A 20,700-nucleotide genomic window follows, 5' to 3' on the forward strand; every position below is an offset into this window, starting at 1 on the left:
AAATAATAAATGTTGTCGTTGGTATAAACATGTATTTTAAATTTTAATTTTTATTTCTTGGATTTATGTATACAAAGAAAAATACTGTTATCAGATGACTGTGCTTGGTTGAATAAATAAATAAATGTTTTTTGTGAAGTGAACTTCGTCGTGGACGCATGCAATAGAGTCGTCGTCGTTGTCGTCGACAGCAGCTCTTCTTTGATGACGTCAATATCTTTCATCGTCAGTATCGTCGTGGTTAATATCGTCATATTTGTTTTACAACAGTGTAATATCAACAACGTCGTCGTCCTTAAATAAATGCGTCTTCGACTGTCTACGTCGGAAACCTCGTCTATGTGACCGTTTTTTTAAATTAACATTATATTTCGTCGTCTTCGTTATCAATAGCGGCGTTGTTTTCGGTAAAAGTAATTGTCTTCAACGAAAACATGTCTTCGTCCTTAACTGCACCTCGACTTCAACGTTTTCTACGTCGACAACTTCGTCGTCTATGTTACCGTTTTTGTAAGGTAACATTATATTTCGTCGTCTTCGTTAGCAGTAGTGTCGTTGTCTTTGGTAAGGGTCGTTGCATCTTCAACGAAAACGTATCGTCGTTTTTAACTGCGTCTACGATTTCAACATCGACAACTTCGTCGTCGAGATAGCTGTTTTGTAGTATTAATATTTTTTAATAATCGTTCAGTTTCATATCTCTAAGCTCTCTTCTGTAGCTATAGTATTATAAAATAAATCAATATTTAGGCCGGTTATATATTACCTGTACACAGCTGTACACGGGATTCATACAGACAAAAACATTTTTATCTAATCTGTATTGTAACATTTTTCGTCAGTAACAGCGTTTAAATCGTATCATCGAAGGGCGTATGTCGCAACGCAAGTTGCGCTTACGTCATTTTCGCGTCTTAAGCGTGGTTCCCACTAGAACGCAACGTAGCGACCTATTGACGCAAAGTGATGTATTATTGCGTAATCACAAGTGGGATCGCAGGTTTTATTTCACGCTGGCGGGGGCAAACACAATTATTGGAAGGGCATTTTCTTACGTTGCGAAGGTTGCATTATGTTACGTCGCTATTGCGAACCAAGCTTTAGTGATCGGATTTGTCACCATCAAAAGCTCTCATCCTGACGTCATCATCGCTCCAATCATTATTATTATTATTATTATTTTTATTTATAAAACCTCGCATAAGATATCGTAGAAAATCTCCAGAAAAAATAAAAACACCAGATTGTTTTAGTTGTGCATAAAATATGTAATTGAAAATTCAGTTACAGTAATTGTACTTTCCTACGATTATAATAGCTGAGCACCAAGAAATGAAATATATTACACGATGATCTTATAAAATATTGATAATTCTTAATGGTAACAATTATATAAACACTTGTTATTAATAATAATAATCGCTGTCCAATATGAGGATGCCTAATTCCCGGTGGTAAAACTATTAGTAAAGTAAAGTGAACTCATCCCTGGTAAACTTATAACAACTTGTTCACTAAAGTATGTACTACTTACAGAAATGATTGTTCTGGTTACTAAATCAACTTAGGCCTACAGTGATAAATAACTTACATACATAAATAAATTATCTTACTTCTAGTACAATTATAACACGTACAGTTAAAACAGATATGTACTTCTAAAAAAAATATGACTACACGTACGTCCAGTTAAACGTTTTAGTTACCAAATATTACCATATCAAACTCCTTTCTTCGTTTACTCTTTAGAAAACAATACTATAAAAGCATTCCATACGAAAAAAAAAGGGATTTGTTTGTTAAATTTTTACGAGATTGTCCTAAATTAATTAACATATTACCAGGATTTTTATTTAACCTGGTGCCTATAGTAAACGCAATTAAACAATTGTGATCCAAAAGGCAATATATCTATATCTAACTATTCATTTAAAATTATCCATTGTGTTGGGTGTGGCGTTAACACCATATTTTCATTTAGAAATGTTAGTCATATCGTCTAGCATACATTAACTAGTGCTTCTTGTATATAGACAATACCTCTACAAATGTGAGGCAGTGAAACGCATCAATATACACAGAATTGCACGTATAAAAACTGTACCATAATTATGAGCTTTTTACGCGCCGAGGAGTGAAGTGCATTTTTTGTTACAATTATGAAAACATTTTCTTTTGTCATATTTCACTACTTTTAATTTGGTTTCAATCATAAAAATATATCATAATAATTATCAGAACTCGCTCTATTATAAACAAAGCATTTTAAAAACATTTTTTTTCTTTTGAGTAAACGTTCTATTGTTCTCATAATTAGTATTAAAAACATCCAAAAATCGTCTAAATCTACAAAACAATCTATATTTCACATTCAAAATTACTTGTTGTATTTTATACAATATATTGCACTTTTCACTCCCAGTGGCCTGTTCCTCTGCGTGTGATCGCAGACAAAAATGTCAAGGAAAAACGAACTTTTCACAACAAATAGGGTACAGTTAACATTAAGTGAAAAAGAGGACATTCATATTTTGTTTACAATTTTAATAAAAATCTATTTTAATATTTACATAGTGTGTAAATTATTCATCGTTTCGTCACGCTTCGCCGAATACAGCAGCAGAATGTGTTGAATCGAGAAAAGTGACGACACGCGGCAAATCCGTGAACCGTGTACAGAGTGCTGCGTTAAGTTCTGTAATGAAAAATTAAAATGAATGCAATAATCGTAATATACACTTCATCATCGTCATAATCATTGTCGTCATCATCTTCGTCAATCATCGTCACCATCATCATCGTCATCATTTTCGTCAATCATCGCCGTCACCATCATCGTCATCATCGTTATGATCATCATTGTCGATCGTCATCATCATCATCATTGTCATCATCATCATCGTTATCATCATCATCGTTATCATCATCGTCGTCGTCATCATCGTTGTCGTCATCATCATCGTTGTCATCAACCATCACCATCATCATGATCATCATCACATCAATATTATTACAGCTTATTATTACATTATTCTCAATTTGTTAGTCCCCACCTGTTATATTCAAATGAGGTCCATCTTCTTAATCCTCTTCATCTTTGCATCCCTTTCAAGTTCGGCCATTGAATGAATACTTCGTTTGAATAAGGCCGGATCCTCCACCATGCGACGTTCACGGTTGCTTCGTTGGTTTTTCCGTTGGTTTTTCATGAATTCTTCAATCAATGGGCCTAATTCAGGGTGATCATCGATGAAAAGAAGCGGATGCAATCTTTTAGCGCGGTTCAGCTCCTGATTGTCCGCCGCTGCCATTTCCATTTCATCATCCACCATGCGACGTTCACGGTTGTTTCGTTGGTTTTTCATGAATTCTTCAATCAATGGGCCTAATTCAGGGTGATCATCGATGAAAAGAAGCGGATGCAATCTTTTAGCGCGGTTCAGCTCCTGATTGTCCGCCGCTGCCATTTCCATTTCATCGTCCACCATGCGACGTTCACGGTTGTTTCGTTGGTTTTTCATGAATTCTTCAATCAATGGGCCTAATTTAGGGTGCTGATCGAGGAAAAGAATCGGATCCAATCTTTTAACGCGGTTCAGCTCCTGGTTGTCCGCCGCGGCCATTACTACTTCATCCATTCGTTTCTCCCGAAGCAAACCACCGCCGCCGTCGCTCCCTCTGCGCTCTCTATTAACCAACTCATCTTTATTCTATAAATAAATAAAATTATGTATTAGGCCGCCTACAACCCATAGAGAATCATTGTTCTCAAAATAAACATTACCTGCCCTATACAACTGTAACCATTCTTATTTTGTGTAAACATTATTTTAAGAAATATTGTCTAATAATAAAATGTCAGTGTTGTTAAATAAACATAATAATACTGTATTCCAAATTTGTTCGTCCACTATATACTAAATTGCAATGCTTTCCATGAACTGGGAATTTATTTAATGGTTTAAAAAAAAATCAATTTCTGAGATCAATATAATTAATGTATTTGCCGCAGTACATTGACATTAACATACAAAACCTCGAGTCGGTAAAACTAATTAACGTGGCCATCATCATGAATCGTGTTGTTCATTATTAAACCTTGTTCTGACTGCTGTCTGCTGTAAGCGGGAAAACAGAGACCACGTTCTCTCTACACAATGCAAAATGTACTTAAGACCGCGAGCCCACAACAGAACAATTAAATTTCGATTTTTCATTTAAACACAAGAGCATGGCCTTGTGTCAAATTACAATTCTATTAAATTGAGAAGAATTAATGCTTTGCAATTACTGTGTATTTTAATAGGTCTGTTTCTCAGTGACACCATCATAGAGATATCATTGTAGGCCTACACGCGTGTTTAAATGTTGATGGTAAAGGCCAATTTACACAGACGAGCGGTAGGGCCTAACGGTAAGCGGAAAATAAAACTAACATGGAATCTGCTATTTCTTATGACGATTTATACTAAACGTGGGCGGCAGTCGAGCGGGAACCCGCGCTCGGATAGTAGATACAAATTCACGTGGGACAATCTACGCGGTTTCCGCTCGTCTGTGTAAATTGGCCATGATAATACAGTGGCTTTTGGACCGTACACCATGCGCGACTTTGCCGGGTCCGTTACTTGCCGGATAAGTTGGCTTCATTGCCAAATTACAATATCGCACTTTGGTTGAGTAGTGAACCATTTTACTGGGGTAGGCCTATAACGTAACTTGGGCCTCCTATCGTCACGTATAACGATATAAGTTAACAGAACCTCACGCATCTTGTTCTTACTACCTTTTTGAGATGCTTTGATCTTGTATTTTTCATGAATGGCGCGCCATACTATTATTGAGAGCAATACTATATATTTATCATACATAGGCCTATCTCTGCGAATCTTCATTTATACAACGGTTTTTTTATTAAGTATTTCATAAATTTATATCTAAATCCATGTAATAGAAACATTACCTTGCGTTTAATATTATTTTGTAAAAGAAAACAGGTATCTTATCGAAGTGGGCCAACGCATGCGCATTGTGTGGTTTTCACAGATTATTATAGGTTATCTATATCACAAAATTACACTTTTAAACATATAGAAGCGTTTGTACTTGTACATATTATATACATATTAGGCCTATGCCTATACAGTTACTTAACAAATTGTAACATTATGAATGTATTAATGATTAATAATATTAAAGATATTGTCGTGAATTCTCTATGTTCAATTGATCATTGCACTACCTGCAAAAATCATAATAATAAAAAGAATACATACCACTGGGATGGCTTCGGACGTCACTAAAATGACAACGATCCCGTACACAAATAACAGCTTAGAATACATTTTTAATATACAGTACCGTATACGTATAAAACGTTGACAAAATAACGTGCTTCGTTTTCAAGCTTAAAGCGTGTTCACATGTCGCTTTCCCGACCCTTTCTGCTGATTATATATCCGTGTGCAGGGTTGTTACTGCGCATCTCAGTAATTAATTATCATTTTGCAAATGATATGTCCGTCGCACAAAGCCTTTGATAGATCGTTGCTATGGTTTTCGTCAGACGAAAAGCTGATTATGTATAATTTATGCGCATATCGCATTGGTCGTAATTTCAGTCGCTCATTCCCATGAGACTTACTGTGTCAAACGGTATAATGTTGATATTTAATATTAATAACTCATCGTACGCTGATAAAATATTCATTTATTGAAAAAACGTTTTATTTTATATTTACCAATACATGTTCATAATTTAATATTTCTTCACTGTCCTATAATGAAATATTACAAATTAATTTTAGGTGAATATTATTAAACTACTACTGTATATAATATTAATTATTATTTTTAGGCAAAATTATTTTTACATTGTTTATTTTAGTGATTGTTATGGTAGCAACACACATAAGTGTTGTCTGTTATTTTAATTTGTAGTCTACAAAAACGTTTTGTAAAAAGACAAATAAATAAAAATATCAAAATAAGATTATGCCAATACTTTTGATTCAAATAATTGTATATTAAAATATTATACTAATGTTTTCATTGAAAAAAAGGAAAACATTTAGTGTCTTACATATAGTATTAGGCCTATATGCGGTGTAAGCTATAACTGGTACAAGTGATAACACTTAATTTTCAAAAATCCGCAGCCATGAAACAGCGGACTTAAACTTATTTAACGTACAAACTTATATCGTATGCATTTGAGTACGCGTGCGCAAACTTGGTGTCTATTGCGTGATTCCATCGAGTTATTATAGATTGACTAGAGGGCGTACTCCTACGGCAATTAAATAATAATACCTCGAATGGTTATTTCTCATAATGATATTATAGATGGCGCTATATCGCTAACTTTTTTCACCAGTCTGCTCCATTTGAAATGCCAATAACACAACAAGCCAAACGCATACCAGCGTTTCCTGTAGTGTGGCTACCAACATTGTCCTCGGTACCCAAGTCGTCTCGTCCCATGTGTAGCTTCGGTGTAAAAAAAAAGACAACTAAAATCACTCTACTCTACACTATCAAATTTTATGTGACCAAAAAATGTGATGTGCCCATGTATGGACATGATGATGTCATATCACTACCAATACCATATGTGGGTATATCACAGACTTCCATATTTGTGCACATCACACTTTGTCAAAATAGTTTGATAGTGTAGAGCAATTATTATTTAAAATATTGAATTTTCAAATTAATTTCAACAATACTGATCGTCTTTTAGTGGAAATTCCAGAAAAAATTCATAGATATGTTGTGACTTTGTTCATACGTAATACTTGTATATTGTAAAAATAAGATATTTACCACAATTCCTCGGCCAATGATCGAATTATCTCCCGTTAATTTAGCTATCGATTCTTCCATACTGATATTAATAGTTCCTTTACCGCTCACATCAACGTTACCCAAGTCACCTACGTGTCTTGAAATATAATAACAAAAAGCTAGGACACAATTACAATATCTAATGTCGATGCAAATTAGAAAAATTATTTTTTTTTAAACACGCACTACGACCGGCCTCATGTAACACCTCTATTTAAGGTACAGTTTGTGGGTGTCTCCTCAATTCGATCTCACCTTTCTTTTGCATTTCTTGGCCCATGGGCTTTTCCGAGAGGATTGTAGTGGCCGCCCATTGAATTACAACCATGCGTCATGTCTCCTAGTTCGTGCACGTGAAATCCGTGTCGTGAATAATAATGTTGAAATCCATAAAGATATCCTTTTATTTCAAGAGCTGAAGTTGATGTCTAAAAAAATATCAACATTAACAATTGTGACGTAATCAATCTAGTGGTAAACAACGATCAGAGTTTTGTTTTTACAAATTTTTAATACAAAGCCAAAGAGTAACTTTAAATGACGTACATTTTGTCGAAGATTAATCGAGCCGGTGATTGGTTGGTAGTAACGAATTCCTAGCGCTACGTTCGGCATCATTCGGCAATTTCCGTAAACCGGCTGTTCGGTTAAACCTAAACCTTTAAAAGAAATTTTGAAAATGCACCAACTTTCTAATTTGATTTAATATTCATTTCACTATATATCAACGAAGAACAAGCACAACAAAAATAAAATAACTCACTATGGTAGAACTGTTGAGGGGGACCCTTGATTGAATTTTAACATTAAAATAATCTATTAGGAAGGGCGGAGGGTGGGTATATAGAAACAGAAGATAAGTGAGAAAAAAGGAGTTTTGTAGGACCACCTCCCGGCCAAATCTGACCAACACTTTTTAATCATTTTTTATGAAGCAAATAAACACGAAAATAGTTTGTTCAACCCCGTATAAAAGTTGACAAAACACTGTCAAGGTTAGCTATTCTCGACAAGGAGTTACTTTAGGCCTAGAGTTAAAATATGAATGACAGTTTATCAAAGTAATTTGAAAGGAGGTCAATGATTTAAAAATTCCGATCAATTGATTTCGGAAATGTACTCGCTCATCCCAATTACTTACTTAGCAGATTCCAAAATAAATTGGCCAGTCATGCGTTATAATCGATGTTTGGATTACTACTCCAAAGTTTAAAGTGACAAAAAATTAAGTTTACTTAATAAAATCCAAACAATGTTTTCGTTAATTTGTGACGGTTTGTTCGCGGGGATGATGAATATGGGTCAAATTGCCTTAATTTGAATCCATTTTATTTATGTTTAATTACAATATTGTCATACTGTTATATGTAGGGTATAACGAAGGGATTACCGTGCACCCCCATGATGTATTGTTGAAGAATTAAGTTTCCGTTGTTGAATAAATGAGTTCTTTTACTTTTTTATTTTTTTATTTTTAACGCAAGGAATTTGACCAATCAATGAATTTTAATCGAACTGCGTTCTAGTGATGATTTGACCAATCACAAGTGATGGATCATCCGAAGCTTGTCATTGGTCAACTCGCTTGCGTTGTGTTTACGTCCTTTTTACGGGAACTATGGGTTTATGACGACACAATCCAATGATGTACGCGCAGCGTAATTTTACCAATCACAAGTGATGGTTACAATGATTGAACATGTTGCGTTGCACGTGTTTTGTTGCGTTCTAGGAACCATGTTTAAACTACTAGCAGACATCAGGCCATTAGTTGATAAATGTCTTTAGAGTGTAAATTTACTAATGTCTAGGGGGCAAGTAATATGATATTATTTCAGCTTCCTTACCTTGCGTTTCTGAGAGTAAATTATGAACCTCTAACAACCGATCCACATCGTATCGAAGCTTAATCATTTCTTCTTCAACCAAAGTCATACGATCTATAAAGAAAACAGTTGTTACAATCGTGACAAAATATATTCATATTTAAAATGTGTTTGGCGTATCGTGCCAGGAATTCCATTGTATATACCCATTGTGTAATGGAATTATCTTTCTATATTACGACCTATATATTTTAAATAATTAGGCCTACATGCATCAATCAAAGTTGATACTAAGTGATCTAGCTCTTACCTGGCATTACTTGGGTATCTGCAGAAGTTGAAAAAATCATCACCATGGCAGCCAGAAGCGCACGATTTATAAAATGCATCGTGAGAGAAGAAATCGTCAACTCTTGTGTAGATGCAAACCACATAACACTTTAGAATTTGGAAGACCAATACGGGGCTTTTATAGATCCACACACGGAAATTGTCGTCGTATTCTCTTCGCGTTGATAGGTCCGGGGTAAACAAACCTATTAATAATTGTAATATAAAACTTCCTAGTCTCCGAAAACTTTTAATAATAATTTCACAAAACGAAATGTTTTGGAGGTGGTTCACTTTACAGGTCTTATTCAAAGACTAGTACTCTACAACATGAATCGATCAAGCTTTATAAACTTTTTTATTGGCATAACTTTTTAACTTTGTAGCAAGAATATGTTTATACATTTTAAAACTCATTGTCGCATTCTTTTGATTTCATAATTGTAACGAAATACTCATTTTACCAGGAATGTTGAATGATTCTATTGACGTTACACATACTTTTTTTGTATGTTGTGTTGTCTTATTTATTTATCATTTTAATCAAGTCGTCCAAACGTCTTGATAGAGAGATGAAGCAAAAAGAGCACCGCTAGTGTAGTGATGCAGAGAGAAAGGTTTTTCCCAAACATCCTTAAAACACGACAACCACAACCATGCCAACTTGTGACAAATCCGTCCAGATGATTTTCATATGGAACTGATTGACGTCTAACAATGTATGCAAGAAGCCCTCTATCGAATGTATTCTTTTAAATTGTTTTTTAAAAAGAAATATTTTTTTTTTAGTGTCCGATACACGAATTTAACTATATTAAATTTATATTTTAACCATACACCAATTAAATGGAGGCTTACAATTACATCTTGGCCTACCTGTATCTTATGTATCTCTGTATCCGTAACGTACAAACACATCTCTGGCGTCTTCGAAATTGAAGTATTTAAAGTGTAGTTTTATTGTAATACAGTTATTTTGGTATTTGTTCACTCATAACTTTTAATTAGTGTTTTTGTTGAAAAACGTATTGTCGGGACGAACCCCATGACGTCATCGAATTATACGCTTGATTTCACTCAAGGTCAACGCCAGCCAATCCGCGGCCTGTAGGCGCTCCCCATCACCACACACGCGATCGTCTACCATCAACTATTCCTTCACTACGAAAAGTTTTGAATAAAACCAGGTCGTTGATTTTCAAAAACAAGTCCGATTGGTGAGTATTCTTTTATTATCTACGCTTTAACCGTAAACTAGACAAACATTTATAGATCAAGGTTTGCTCTAAATGCCTAATTAAGTACTGTTTGATGTATGATTTCTAAGTCTATATTTTCCCCTGTCTCCCAGATATACCATCCTTTTCACTTTGGGACGGAAACACCGTGCACACGCCCTTTTCGCCGGTTGTTTTGCTGGCACGCCAGCGGAAAAATCTAAACTGTTAACCCTGGAAATAATATTCGGAAGGAAGTTTGTAAACTGGATATTTCTGCATATATTGCACAGTATTTATTTTCCAGTTTGTGAATATATGAATAATCATATTCAATAGTTGATTTGCTGTGAATTTTTGTTTCAATTTGTATGAATAAGTAAGCTACTAGGCTAGACCTTTATTTTAGGCTAAACGGGGGCTAAACAATATATTTGAAAAGCCGGCTGTAAAATAGACTGTCGTGATCTACTTCATTGTATTGGAACAAACAGATGGTATCGTCATTGTCATAACGTCTGAATCGTTTGATTGTGTCCATGCTAGGCTATGTTGATTAGATAAAAAAAAACAAAACAATTCCTAGCATGAAATTGTCAAACATTTGATTTTAGTTTAAAAATTAATGAGTACTGTAAGTGTAAAAAAAATACACTAACCAATGAACCCCCCAAATTGATGAATTCCTGCAGTAGATGCAATTAAATTAATTAATTATGTAGGCCTATATTGATTAGGTATATTATTCATAAACATCCATCTCGGTCTGTGTAGTTATTTAACACCTTTGGGGAATTGACTGAGATGATGGCTGTGTTAAGCCGTCCTTCAGCTCTCTACACAGTAATATCATCAAGTTCATTTCTATATTAAGTGACTACAGTATTGATTATGGATGTCCCCACCATCTCAATCTGTTTTGTCAGTGTATTGTGTATCAGCAAATTCCACAACTTTATGCATATTAATTCAGGGACTGAATTTTAACAGTAGATTTCATAGTAAATTAACAAATCATGTGAAATCACTTATTAAATATTAAATTGTATCATAACAATAGGAAGGTCATGTACATAGTCTTTCTTAAGCTCTGTCCACACTAGTTTGACAAAAAAGCTACTACTAACTAGCATAAGTAGGCCTACATGTATTTCTCTGGTTATCATAAGTAAAGGAATGCTAGGCCTCAAAAAGAGATTACAAAACGTTATACTGCAGTTATACAGTAGTACATGATTATCAGGCTGTAAAAATATGTTATACAGTAACACATTAAGTAATATAAACTGTTTTTCTATCATAGTGTGAATAGCTTTTCAACTTCTTGCTTTTAGATAAACAATTTTTAGCCATGACTGCTGCAGTTGAAAACCTTCGAGCACAATGCCTAAAGCGTGGAGCAAGTGGAATCAAGGGACTAGGAAGGTAAATATTAAGCATATTTACAAATTTTTTAACTTAAAAAAACAAATTTTTATTTTTAGTGTGAATACTAAAATTCTTGCCCAGTACTGTGTCATAGGAACATTCTTAATACTGTACTGCATCTCATCACATGTGGTTACTGTTATAGATTGTAGGCGATACATGTGAAACACATGTGATGCTGTATTACAAAATTTTCATATGATACTAGATACAGTATCGAGAATCTGTGCTGAGTCAGTCTATGGCCTGTACAGAAAGTGGAGCAAAAACACAGGGGGTGATGACAATGTAATAAAATATTGTAAAATGAGTTAATTAACATCCCATGGTGAGTCACCCATACGGACAGAAGTGGGACGAATATAGCTTTATTGTACAAATGTGTTCTACTAGAAAACTTGAGTTTTTAGCACAACACTGGCTAATGGCTAACCTGATTACATGATGAAAACATGGACAATTATGCATGTTCAATCTTATTACACAGTATTATTCAAATTTCTGCCATAAATTCATTGAAATTTGCATTTTTACAACACTCTGAAATGCACACATTTATTTATAGTATATTAGCAAATTATGATTTTAGTTCTATTGAAATTGAATACTGTACACTGACATAGCAATTTTTTTTAGTGTATTTATTTGGATTTACACCTTTAGATTGTTGGCACACTTACAGCACAAAGGTGCGTCCTTCAAAATAACAATATAGTATATATAACATTACATATAAAATACTAAAAAAGTACAAAACAAAAATTAATTTACATACAGACAGGGAACATTTTCGCCAGTGTAGCGTAGCAAAAAGCTATACAAAACAACCTTATTGCTACACATTTTGAAAATTGTGTAGCAAAAAATACAATACAAAACTATGTTTCTGGACTTAAAAATCAGTTTGATTAGCAATATTGCTAAACAAAATTTTTAAATGAAAATTTTCCCTGACAGAAATGTAAGCAAAGAAAATAAGATAAAACCAAATAAAATTATTAACATAATTATTAATAACTGATGCATGCAGTCAATAATGTACAGTAAAACCTTGGGCTCCGTATGGGGATCTGGTTAAAAAGCTATTTGTATGCTTGTACAGTAGTAGTGTACCCCTGCTCATGATTTGTCGAGACTGACACATAAATATTCTTTATTTACACAAAAAACGAAGCTTATAATAATGTTATTGCATAGCAGTTTGTGTTATTTGTTCTGCAAACAACATTTGAGAAACTTGTCAAATTACTGATGCATACCTGTATATTCAATTAGTCAATAAATAATAGAGTAATATATGTATATTTATTCAAACATAATATCAATATTATGACTGTTTAAATTCTGCATGTACACAACATAAAAATTAAAAAAAAAACTTAAAACCATAATTTTCTGTCGTCAGCTGCAAAAATAAATTAATAAAAGATAATATTATTAAATAGATATTTAATAAAGAAGAACAAAAATCTAAAAATTTTTATAAAATCTTGGTGCTACTGTGCAGTACTGTAATACTAAATACAAAGTTATACAAGTACCAATATTAGTCTTGTTAAAAAAAAAAGTCATTCTTATTTGGACTACTATTGTTATAAAGGACAATGCCGGTGTTGTCACCTTGTCCTATTCTTAACAACAGTGACTTTTATTGTCGATTTATGCCATAAGGTAGACAATGTGTTTGTTAACAATAAATCTAAACTTCTTATTCACTCACTCTTTAGCCATTGTTTAGGAGGAAGGCCTGTTGTTGGTTTCTTGGTTTCTGATCACGCTGTGTGAACAAAGTCTAAGACACTCCTTGTGGTGTGTTCACACCTTCTGTCAGAAGTTTGTTGTTGTTGATATTAATAGCACTATCTACTGTACTTGCTGCCTACTATACACTATCTGTCCCTTTATTTCTTATTAATTATTCTTTTTACTGCCAAGAATAGAAACAAAATTTTAAGATATTCTCAACTTTTTTCATAATAATTAATAATTAGAAATATGGAGCATTCAATTTTCATAAATTTCAAGAGATAGCACTAGAATAGGAACGTGTGCTCTTCCCTTTTGACAACCAGAAAGAAATTTTTCATTTTTTACATCTTTTTTTTTGACAGTCTATTAAATAATATTAAACGTTACCCGTTTAAAAATCATTGATCCCATCCCTGTAGTTGATCATCAAAATACATTTTTATTTTTCTCATAAATTTGGATAAAATAATTGTTATAATAATATTATTGTTTTGTATTGTATGCTTGTTAATGTTATAAATTTATTACCAGGTACCACTTTACATAAATTATCATAATTAGTTGTGGAATTATTATTCGCAAATTGTCTCCTAATTTGTATAAATTAGGTGTGCTCATTACTTAGCTTTAAAGCCTTTAATGAAACTCCTCCAACAAAACTCATTTGCTTGTAATCGCTCCACGATATGCAAATTGCGCTCAAACAGCTTGCCTAGGTCACCTCATTATATTTCGCATAAATCCTAGTTTTCACCGAGAACTCATTACATAATCTCATACTGTGCACTTTACACAATTATCTCGCACATGTTTTCCCACTGGAATCGCTGACCATTCATGCGGAACAAGCTCGTGGATAACAGACTGCGTAATTATATACCGGCGTATCGTGAACTCTAGATATTGGATTCCTTGTCTGATATCCGTTTTCAATATTCGTATGATGGTTCACTGCTGAAATTTGTGAACAGTCTGTTGGTATGAAATATTTGTGAAATTTCATACATAAATTTGAATTGAGAATCCTTGATCTTTTGTTTGATAGACAATTGATTCATAAATTTATTGAATAGGAAAATAATTGTTTGAATTTGTTAGTTTGATAATTAATAGATAATTGTTTGGTTTTTTTTTCATTATTCGGTCATTCATTCATTGATTTATTTCTCTTATTTCTAACTAACATATCCATGGAATAATTGGTACAAAATAAACAGTTACATAAAAAATAAAAGTTTACTCAACAATTTGAATTACATTCAAATACAAATTGGGGAAAAAATGTTTGATCTTAGCTAATGTAACTTGGATAGTTTAGCTAGAGAAATCTAAAGGGCAGGTGTCAAACAGTTAAATGTGGGTAAGGAAAAATAAAACAACACTTCAGGTATAGTGGGTGAGTGCTATGTTGTATGCAGGTTGGAGGAAGGCCCTAGAATAAAGTTTTTTGTAGGTTTGGTAAAAGATCCCTCACAGTACAATTAAATCATTGAGCGTACTGTAAGCAAGTACAGTACTGTTTAGCCTCCACAGTGAAGCTTACAGTACAGTATCTTTATTGTGCCCAATAAACTAGTGAACAATAGCCCATTGGGCTGATACGAAAACATAAATAATTTGCTAACCCAAGAAAGACAAAATTGAGATCTCAACAGACAACAGTACTGTTTTCTATAATAGCTGCACCAACTGTTCCCAAAAATCATTCATGCATTACTGATTGCATGCATTACTTATATCATTTAATATTACAATGTTGTGCTTTGATCAGTAAGAATCATGTGTATTGTATTTGCAAGAACCACAGCTGTTTCAGACACATTCAGATTTTGATCGTTCAATATGGAATCCATAATAATAATAATATCATTTAGAAATTCCTGCAATAAAATTAAAAATAATGGTACGGTACCATTGGGTTGACGTTGATGGGAGGAGGATGAAGTTACAGTAGGAGAGGATGAAGTTGAGGCGGAAAGTCTGAGGTTGATGGGAGGGGGATGTTAAGAGAACTCTGATGTTAAGGGGAGGAGTCTGATGTTAAGACAGGGAGTCTGATGTTTACAGTTAAGCCCCTTTCTCACAGATGTGCCTGCAATATACCGGTACAGTGCTGGCGTCGTGCCGGTATCGTTACCGGCATATACCCATTCTCATCGGACTATTGTGCCGGAAATATAACCGGTATATACCGGCTTTCTGTGAGAAAGGAGTCGGGCATATTCGGCCAATAAAAAGTCTCTGACAAAATAATTATTGAGGGCGTCCTTTATTGTTATTATTTTTGTCTAGCGATGATATGGCGGCGAATGTTAAGTTACAGATTATTATCTTCCTTTATAGCATATTTATGCAATACATGCTATGTACAGTATATTGTGCATATATTATACAGGTATAGCAATTAATTTGCCGTCATCGGCAATCTGTAAAACACCTTAGAAGGCTGTAGGCCTACAATTTACAAGGCGACGAAAGGTCAGGCACCAACAAAAAGATAGCCTAGCCTAGCGGCCTATCTATAGATTATGCTACAAATTTCTTCTTGTCCCCTTATTTTAAGCAGCTCTCTTATCTCATTATCCCTCCAGTTCGACATTATTATTGTTAATTGAATTGAATAGGCGCCAAAGTGATACACTTGACCGCGCAAGGTGTCAAAGCCTCGACGGGGAACCCCGGAATATAACGGCGATACGTTCTCACAGAATGCCCGTCTGGCATTGCGGGGAATATCCCTAGAATATTACTAGGTCTAAAGCAGGTCATGTCGATGCCGGCATGATGCCAAGACGACCCGTTCTCACAGAAAACCATACCGGCATGGTAATGGTATATTCCCGCAATATTCCTGGCACACAACTCTGTGAGAAAGGGGCTGTAGTGAAGTTAGAAGGATCTCTTTTTAAAGCACCATTTTAGCTATATTTTTAATATTCGCTTTTCATTTGAATGCAAATTGTAAAAACACAATGACGATACAGTACATTTGATTATCATTGATTCATTTAACAATAACTACCAGTTCTTCTTAATGTCCTTGGCCGCCTATTGTTGAATTCTTTTATGAGAGAAATTCACAAAAAAAATTTTAATTTTGACATAAACTACACTAATATTAATTGGCAGATATCTTGGTTCAAGGGCGTTACATTTTGAGTACTGTATGAATTAACTACTGTAACTAGCCAACCAATTGTTAACGTTAGGGAGAAGTTTTGACGTTACAAATAATTTGATTCCGTAACAATCGTGTAAAGATACTAAGTGACATATTACAGTTGTATTCTTCTGTGGGCCTACAGCAAAGTGCTATACTTTAGACTTACTTAGCTTAGACTTAGTTCCTCCTGTTCTCTAAAGAACATTGGGCAGCATGCTATACTTTAGACCGTGTGAGGAATTAGTATTAGCTGGTTGGAATGCATTGAAATATACCTTTTGTGCAGTAAACTAAGCAATTTTAACATCTTGCATTTACCTACTGTATCTACAGTACCTGATAACTACTATAATAACAACATTCAAGACAAGATGACATTGTTTAACATGTTAGACATCCATGTTAAAACACAGTAAACGTGAGTTACTTAACATGTCTATTAGGTGTTAAAACTCTTTCCTGAAAATGACATTTTAATTTATGATATTTTCGCACATTCCATTGAGCATAATTTTCAAAATCGCTAAGCAGTAGACCGTGGTGAACGTAACTCAATTACGATAAAACCTTTTAGGGTTTTTTTTTTTCAGAATCTCTACAACGTGATTGGTCAGGTTTTTAAAAAGCTCAGAATCCATTAATTAATAAGCTTTGAAAGTATACCAAATGCCATATTATTTTAAAGGCTTTTTATATTTGTGGCCCTAAATGTTTGCTTTCAAACTGCTGTAACAGTGTAACTAGTTATCTTATTTTTATGGTCGTAAATATTTACAATCTAAGTAATCGATTATCTTTTAAAAGCTTTTATTTTGTGGTCCTAAATGTTTGCAATCTAACTATTTAAAGAAAACTATAACAAATATATACAGTATATCAGAACTTAATTTTATTTAATTATCATATACAATACATTCAGAAAATGCTTTTATGTGAATGTGCTACATGTAATAGTTGGTTTACTGCATCGTAAATGTTTTAATTATTAATCAGATTTAATTTGTATTAATAATTAATCAAATTTTATTTGTTTTAATACTTAATCAAATTAACAGCAATACATGCTTTTGAATAAGGATGAACTTTGAACTTTTTGTATTACAGATCCTTTCAAATTTATCAGTATTATCGCTATATTACACAAAGGACATTCATATCAATAATATTTTAATATCTGTTTCACCTAAAAGATTATGCATAGCTTCATTCCGCCCCCCCCCCCTCCCTTTTTTTCTGGAGCATTTTTTTTTTATAAAATATATATTTAAAATTATTGATCATACTTTTCTTCTCTTTGTAGAACTTTCCGAATTATGGATGATGATGGTAATAGATCTTTAAATTTTGAAGAATTTATGGAGGGTCTCAATGACTACAAGGTAGAAGTCACCGGAGAACAAGGGAAAGAAATGTTCAATGCTTTTGACAAAGACGGAAGTGGATCATTGAGCTTTGATGAGTTTTTAATTGCTCTTAGGGTAAGTAATTCCTATGTGTTATGATTAAACGCAGGACTGTGTTTATGGTTAATATGATCACATGGCATGTTTCCGTTCATAACTGAGTGCATGATTGAGGTGCATGGATGTGTTTTAAGTTGAGCGCATGGTTGTGTTCATAATTGAGCATATGATTGTGTTCGTAGTTGAGCACATTGTTGCATTCGTTGTTGAGCACATGGTTGCATCCGTAGTTGAGCACATAGTTGCGTTCGTAGTTGAGCACATGGTTGCGTTCGTATTTGAGCACATGGTTGGTTTGTAGTGGAGCCCATAGTTGCGTGCGTTGTTAAGTGTATGGTTGTGTTCGTAGTTGAGCGCATTACTGACTGGGTGCACATGCAAAATATGACATACACACAAGTTCTTTTCCGTACAATATTTGATAAATTTCTTTCATTTAAATGTACCCTTTTCGCCAATCAATATTGACTTGAAAAATATATTATATAAACAAAACAAATATCAATAAACAAGTATCTTCCTTTTTAATCTAGCCACCAATGTCTGCTAGCCGAGTAACTATTATTGAAAAAGCGTTTAAAAAGTTGGACAGAACTGGCGATGGAGTGTGCACAATAGAAGATTTAAAGGGTGTCTACAGCGTAAAAGAAAACCCCAAGTTTAAGAGCGGTGACATGACTAAAGAACAGTGCCTTGCTGAATTTCTAAAGAGCTTTGATAGCCCAGATGATCCAGATGGCAAGGTATGAAATTAAACTTTGTTTTGTGTCTGTACAAACTAGCCTAGCTAAAATGAATTTGTTTTAAAAAAAGAGGGCACTATGTAGATTTATTAGTTGAATGCATAAATGGTTATGTACAATAGTGACAACTTGTGATGTTTATTGTTAATCAAAAAAGAATAATATTAAAATTGTCAAGTGTATATTTTTCATGTGAAGAAAAAACGAATGATTTATTTTATAAAAAATGAGAAATTTGAATAAAAGTTTAGTGACTGTTTCCACGATATCTGAAAGATTTGTAGTCAATATTTCTGTGAGCTGACATTTTTAAAATTCTTTTTCTTTCAGGTAACCAAAGAAGAGTTTGTGAATTACTACTCTGGTGTAAGTGCGTCTATTGATGAGGACGTCTATTTTGATTACATGATTAGGCAAGCCTGGAAGCTGTAAATGACCACCAATGACCATCAATGATGACCAATGACCATTGTTTGTTGTGCTTCTGAGGAAGTTTTGATTCCATTATCTTGGCAACTTGTTGCTTTTCTTGCTTTAAAGGCAGCTATTAATGTTTTTATTATTTCGCATTTAAAAAAAAATGGCATTCCTTTAACTACATTGTGCTATTCTCAAGATAAATTTTAGTGGATTTTATTATTAAGCGAACTTAAAGCCCTGTTAACATTGAACATTTTTTAAGTAGTTTATTTTAGCCATAAAACGTTTACAAAAGAAACTTTTACTAAAAATAAAAAAATGATGTAATACCTGTGGTTAGCATCCTTGTTATTCCTGGTTTTGGGTTTGAATCATACACAGTATCAAATACTGTTCACATGGCAGCTTCCAAGAATGGTGATAGAATTTAGTGTTGATAGAGTTCCGAAAAACTTGCTTTGTGAACAGGGCTTTAGTCAAATAAATTAGTAGGGTTTTAGTTCGATTGTCTGTGAATATTTCAGCATTTATTAGGTGCAATCATCATAATACTTAAATAATTATAATAATACGATGTATAATAATCCCACCATCTATATTGTATGGTAGAGTAGTTAGTTTTAGAATACATATTTTAATTGATTTTGTATGTGAAACAACAATTATCTATGTAGGCTTTTTCTTGGTGTGAAACTTTATTAAAATACATAATTATGGTGTCAGTAATACTATAATGTATAATTAATTTACATACAATATTTGTTTTTTTTTTAGGTGTTTGCTCATGCGTACAGTACATTCCGAACAATTTGACTGTATTCATTTGAGCTTCTGATAAAATTTGAAACCATATACCCGATTCACACATACAAAATCGTTTAATTGTTGTGAACATGACAGTAGATCATTTATTTTTTCGTAATTTTGAACTAACTCAACAAGGACCGTAAAGAATGCCATTAAAAACCCTCGCACACAAATTTCAAACCTAAACTATATGCATAGAATTATCTCAGACGATTTTCTTGCATGTGTCAATCGGGTATTTTGCATTATGTCACAATGGGTGTCATTTATAAAAACAGTAATAATAATTATATATCCTATGGTAATGAGTTTAGAACTGTGTAGTTTATATTTCTATGGCAATGAATGCATTAGGAATTGTTTAAATGTATGATTAAATCCCCAAATAATTTTTATCACCAGAAATCGGTTCTTGCCATAAATTTTTCTACAGTAAAATCATGCGTAAATTTTTCCAAATTTACGCATTCCTTCTATAAATTTTTCAAATGAAAAAAAACAAATTGTAATGTATCTTATAATAATATTAGTACTGTATTGTTTTAATATAGTCTTTCCAATCATCTTGTGATTTTAATAAGAATAATTGAGAATTTTTAGGACCAATTAGCATAAATAACTTGATATTGAAGAATATACTATTGTAATAATAAAGAGAATTTTACACAGCATTATATTCAGTCTTGTTGAAGACTTGGTAAAATCACT

General features: G+C 33.4%; 3 protein-coding genes across 3 annotated transcripts; 1 reads left to right on the plus strand and 2 right to left on the minus strand.

Annotated features, from left to right (window-relative positions):
• Positions 1-2,020: 2,020 nt before the first annotated feature.
• On the minus strand, positions 2,021-5,460 carry LOC140059073 (uncharacterized). The gene is made up of 3 exons (XM_072104900.1): positions 5,277-5,460; positions 3,054-3,710; positions 2,021-2,695 (listed from the first exon to the last, which is right to left on the minus strand). The coding sequence occupies exons 1-2, from the start codon at positions 5,343-5,345 to the stop codon at positions 3,063-3,065; spliced, it is 717 nt and encodes a 238-aa protein (XP_071961001.1). The 5' UTR covers positions 5,346-5,460; the 3' UTR covers positions 2,021-2,695; positions 3,054-3,062.
• Positions 5,461-5,697: 237 nt separating this feature from the next.
• LOC140059021 (superoxide dismutase [Cu-Zn]-like) lies at positions 5,698-9,192 on the minus strand. Its single transcript, XM_072104834.1, has 6 exons — positions 8,983-9,192; positions 8,694-8,786; positions 7,393-7,505; positions 7,102-7,274; positions 6,826-6,943; positions 5,698-6,489 (listed from the first exon to the last, which is right to left on the minus strand). The coding sequence occupies exons 1-6, from the start codon at positions 9,104-9,106 to the stop codon at positions 6,370-6,372; spliced, it is 741 nt and encodes a 246-aa protein (XP_071960935.1). The 5' UTR covers positions 9,107-9,192; the 3' UTR covers positions 5,698-6,369.
• Positions 9,193-10,127: 935 nt separating this feature from the next.
• On the plus strand, positions 10,128-20,657 carry LOC140059149 (calcyphosin-like protein). The gene is made up of 5 exons (XM_072104991.1): positions 10,128-10,219; positions 11,554-11,644; positions 17,860-18,037; positions 18,556-18,765; positions 19,096-20,657. The coding sequence occupies exons 2-5, from the start codon at positions 11,571-11,573 to the stop codon at positions 19,195-19,197; spliced, it is 564 nt and encodes a 187-aa protein (XP_071961092.1). The 5' UTR covers positions 10,128-10,219; positions 11,554-11,570; the 3' UTR covers positions 19,198-20,657.
• The last annotated feature ends 43 nt before the right edge of the window (positions 20,658-20,700 follow it).

The sequence above is a fragment of the Antedon mediterranea genome, chromosome 9, assembly GCF_964355755.1.
Source record: "Antedon mediterranea chromosome 9, ecAntMedi1.1, whole genome shotgun sequence".
NCBI lineage: Eukaryota > Metazoa > Echinodermata > Crinoidea > Comatulida > Antedonidae > Antedon > Antedon mediterranea.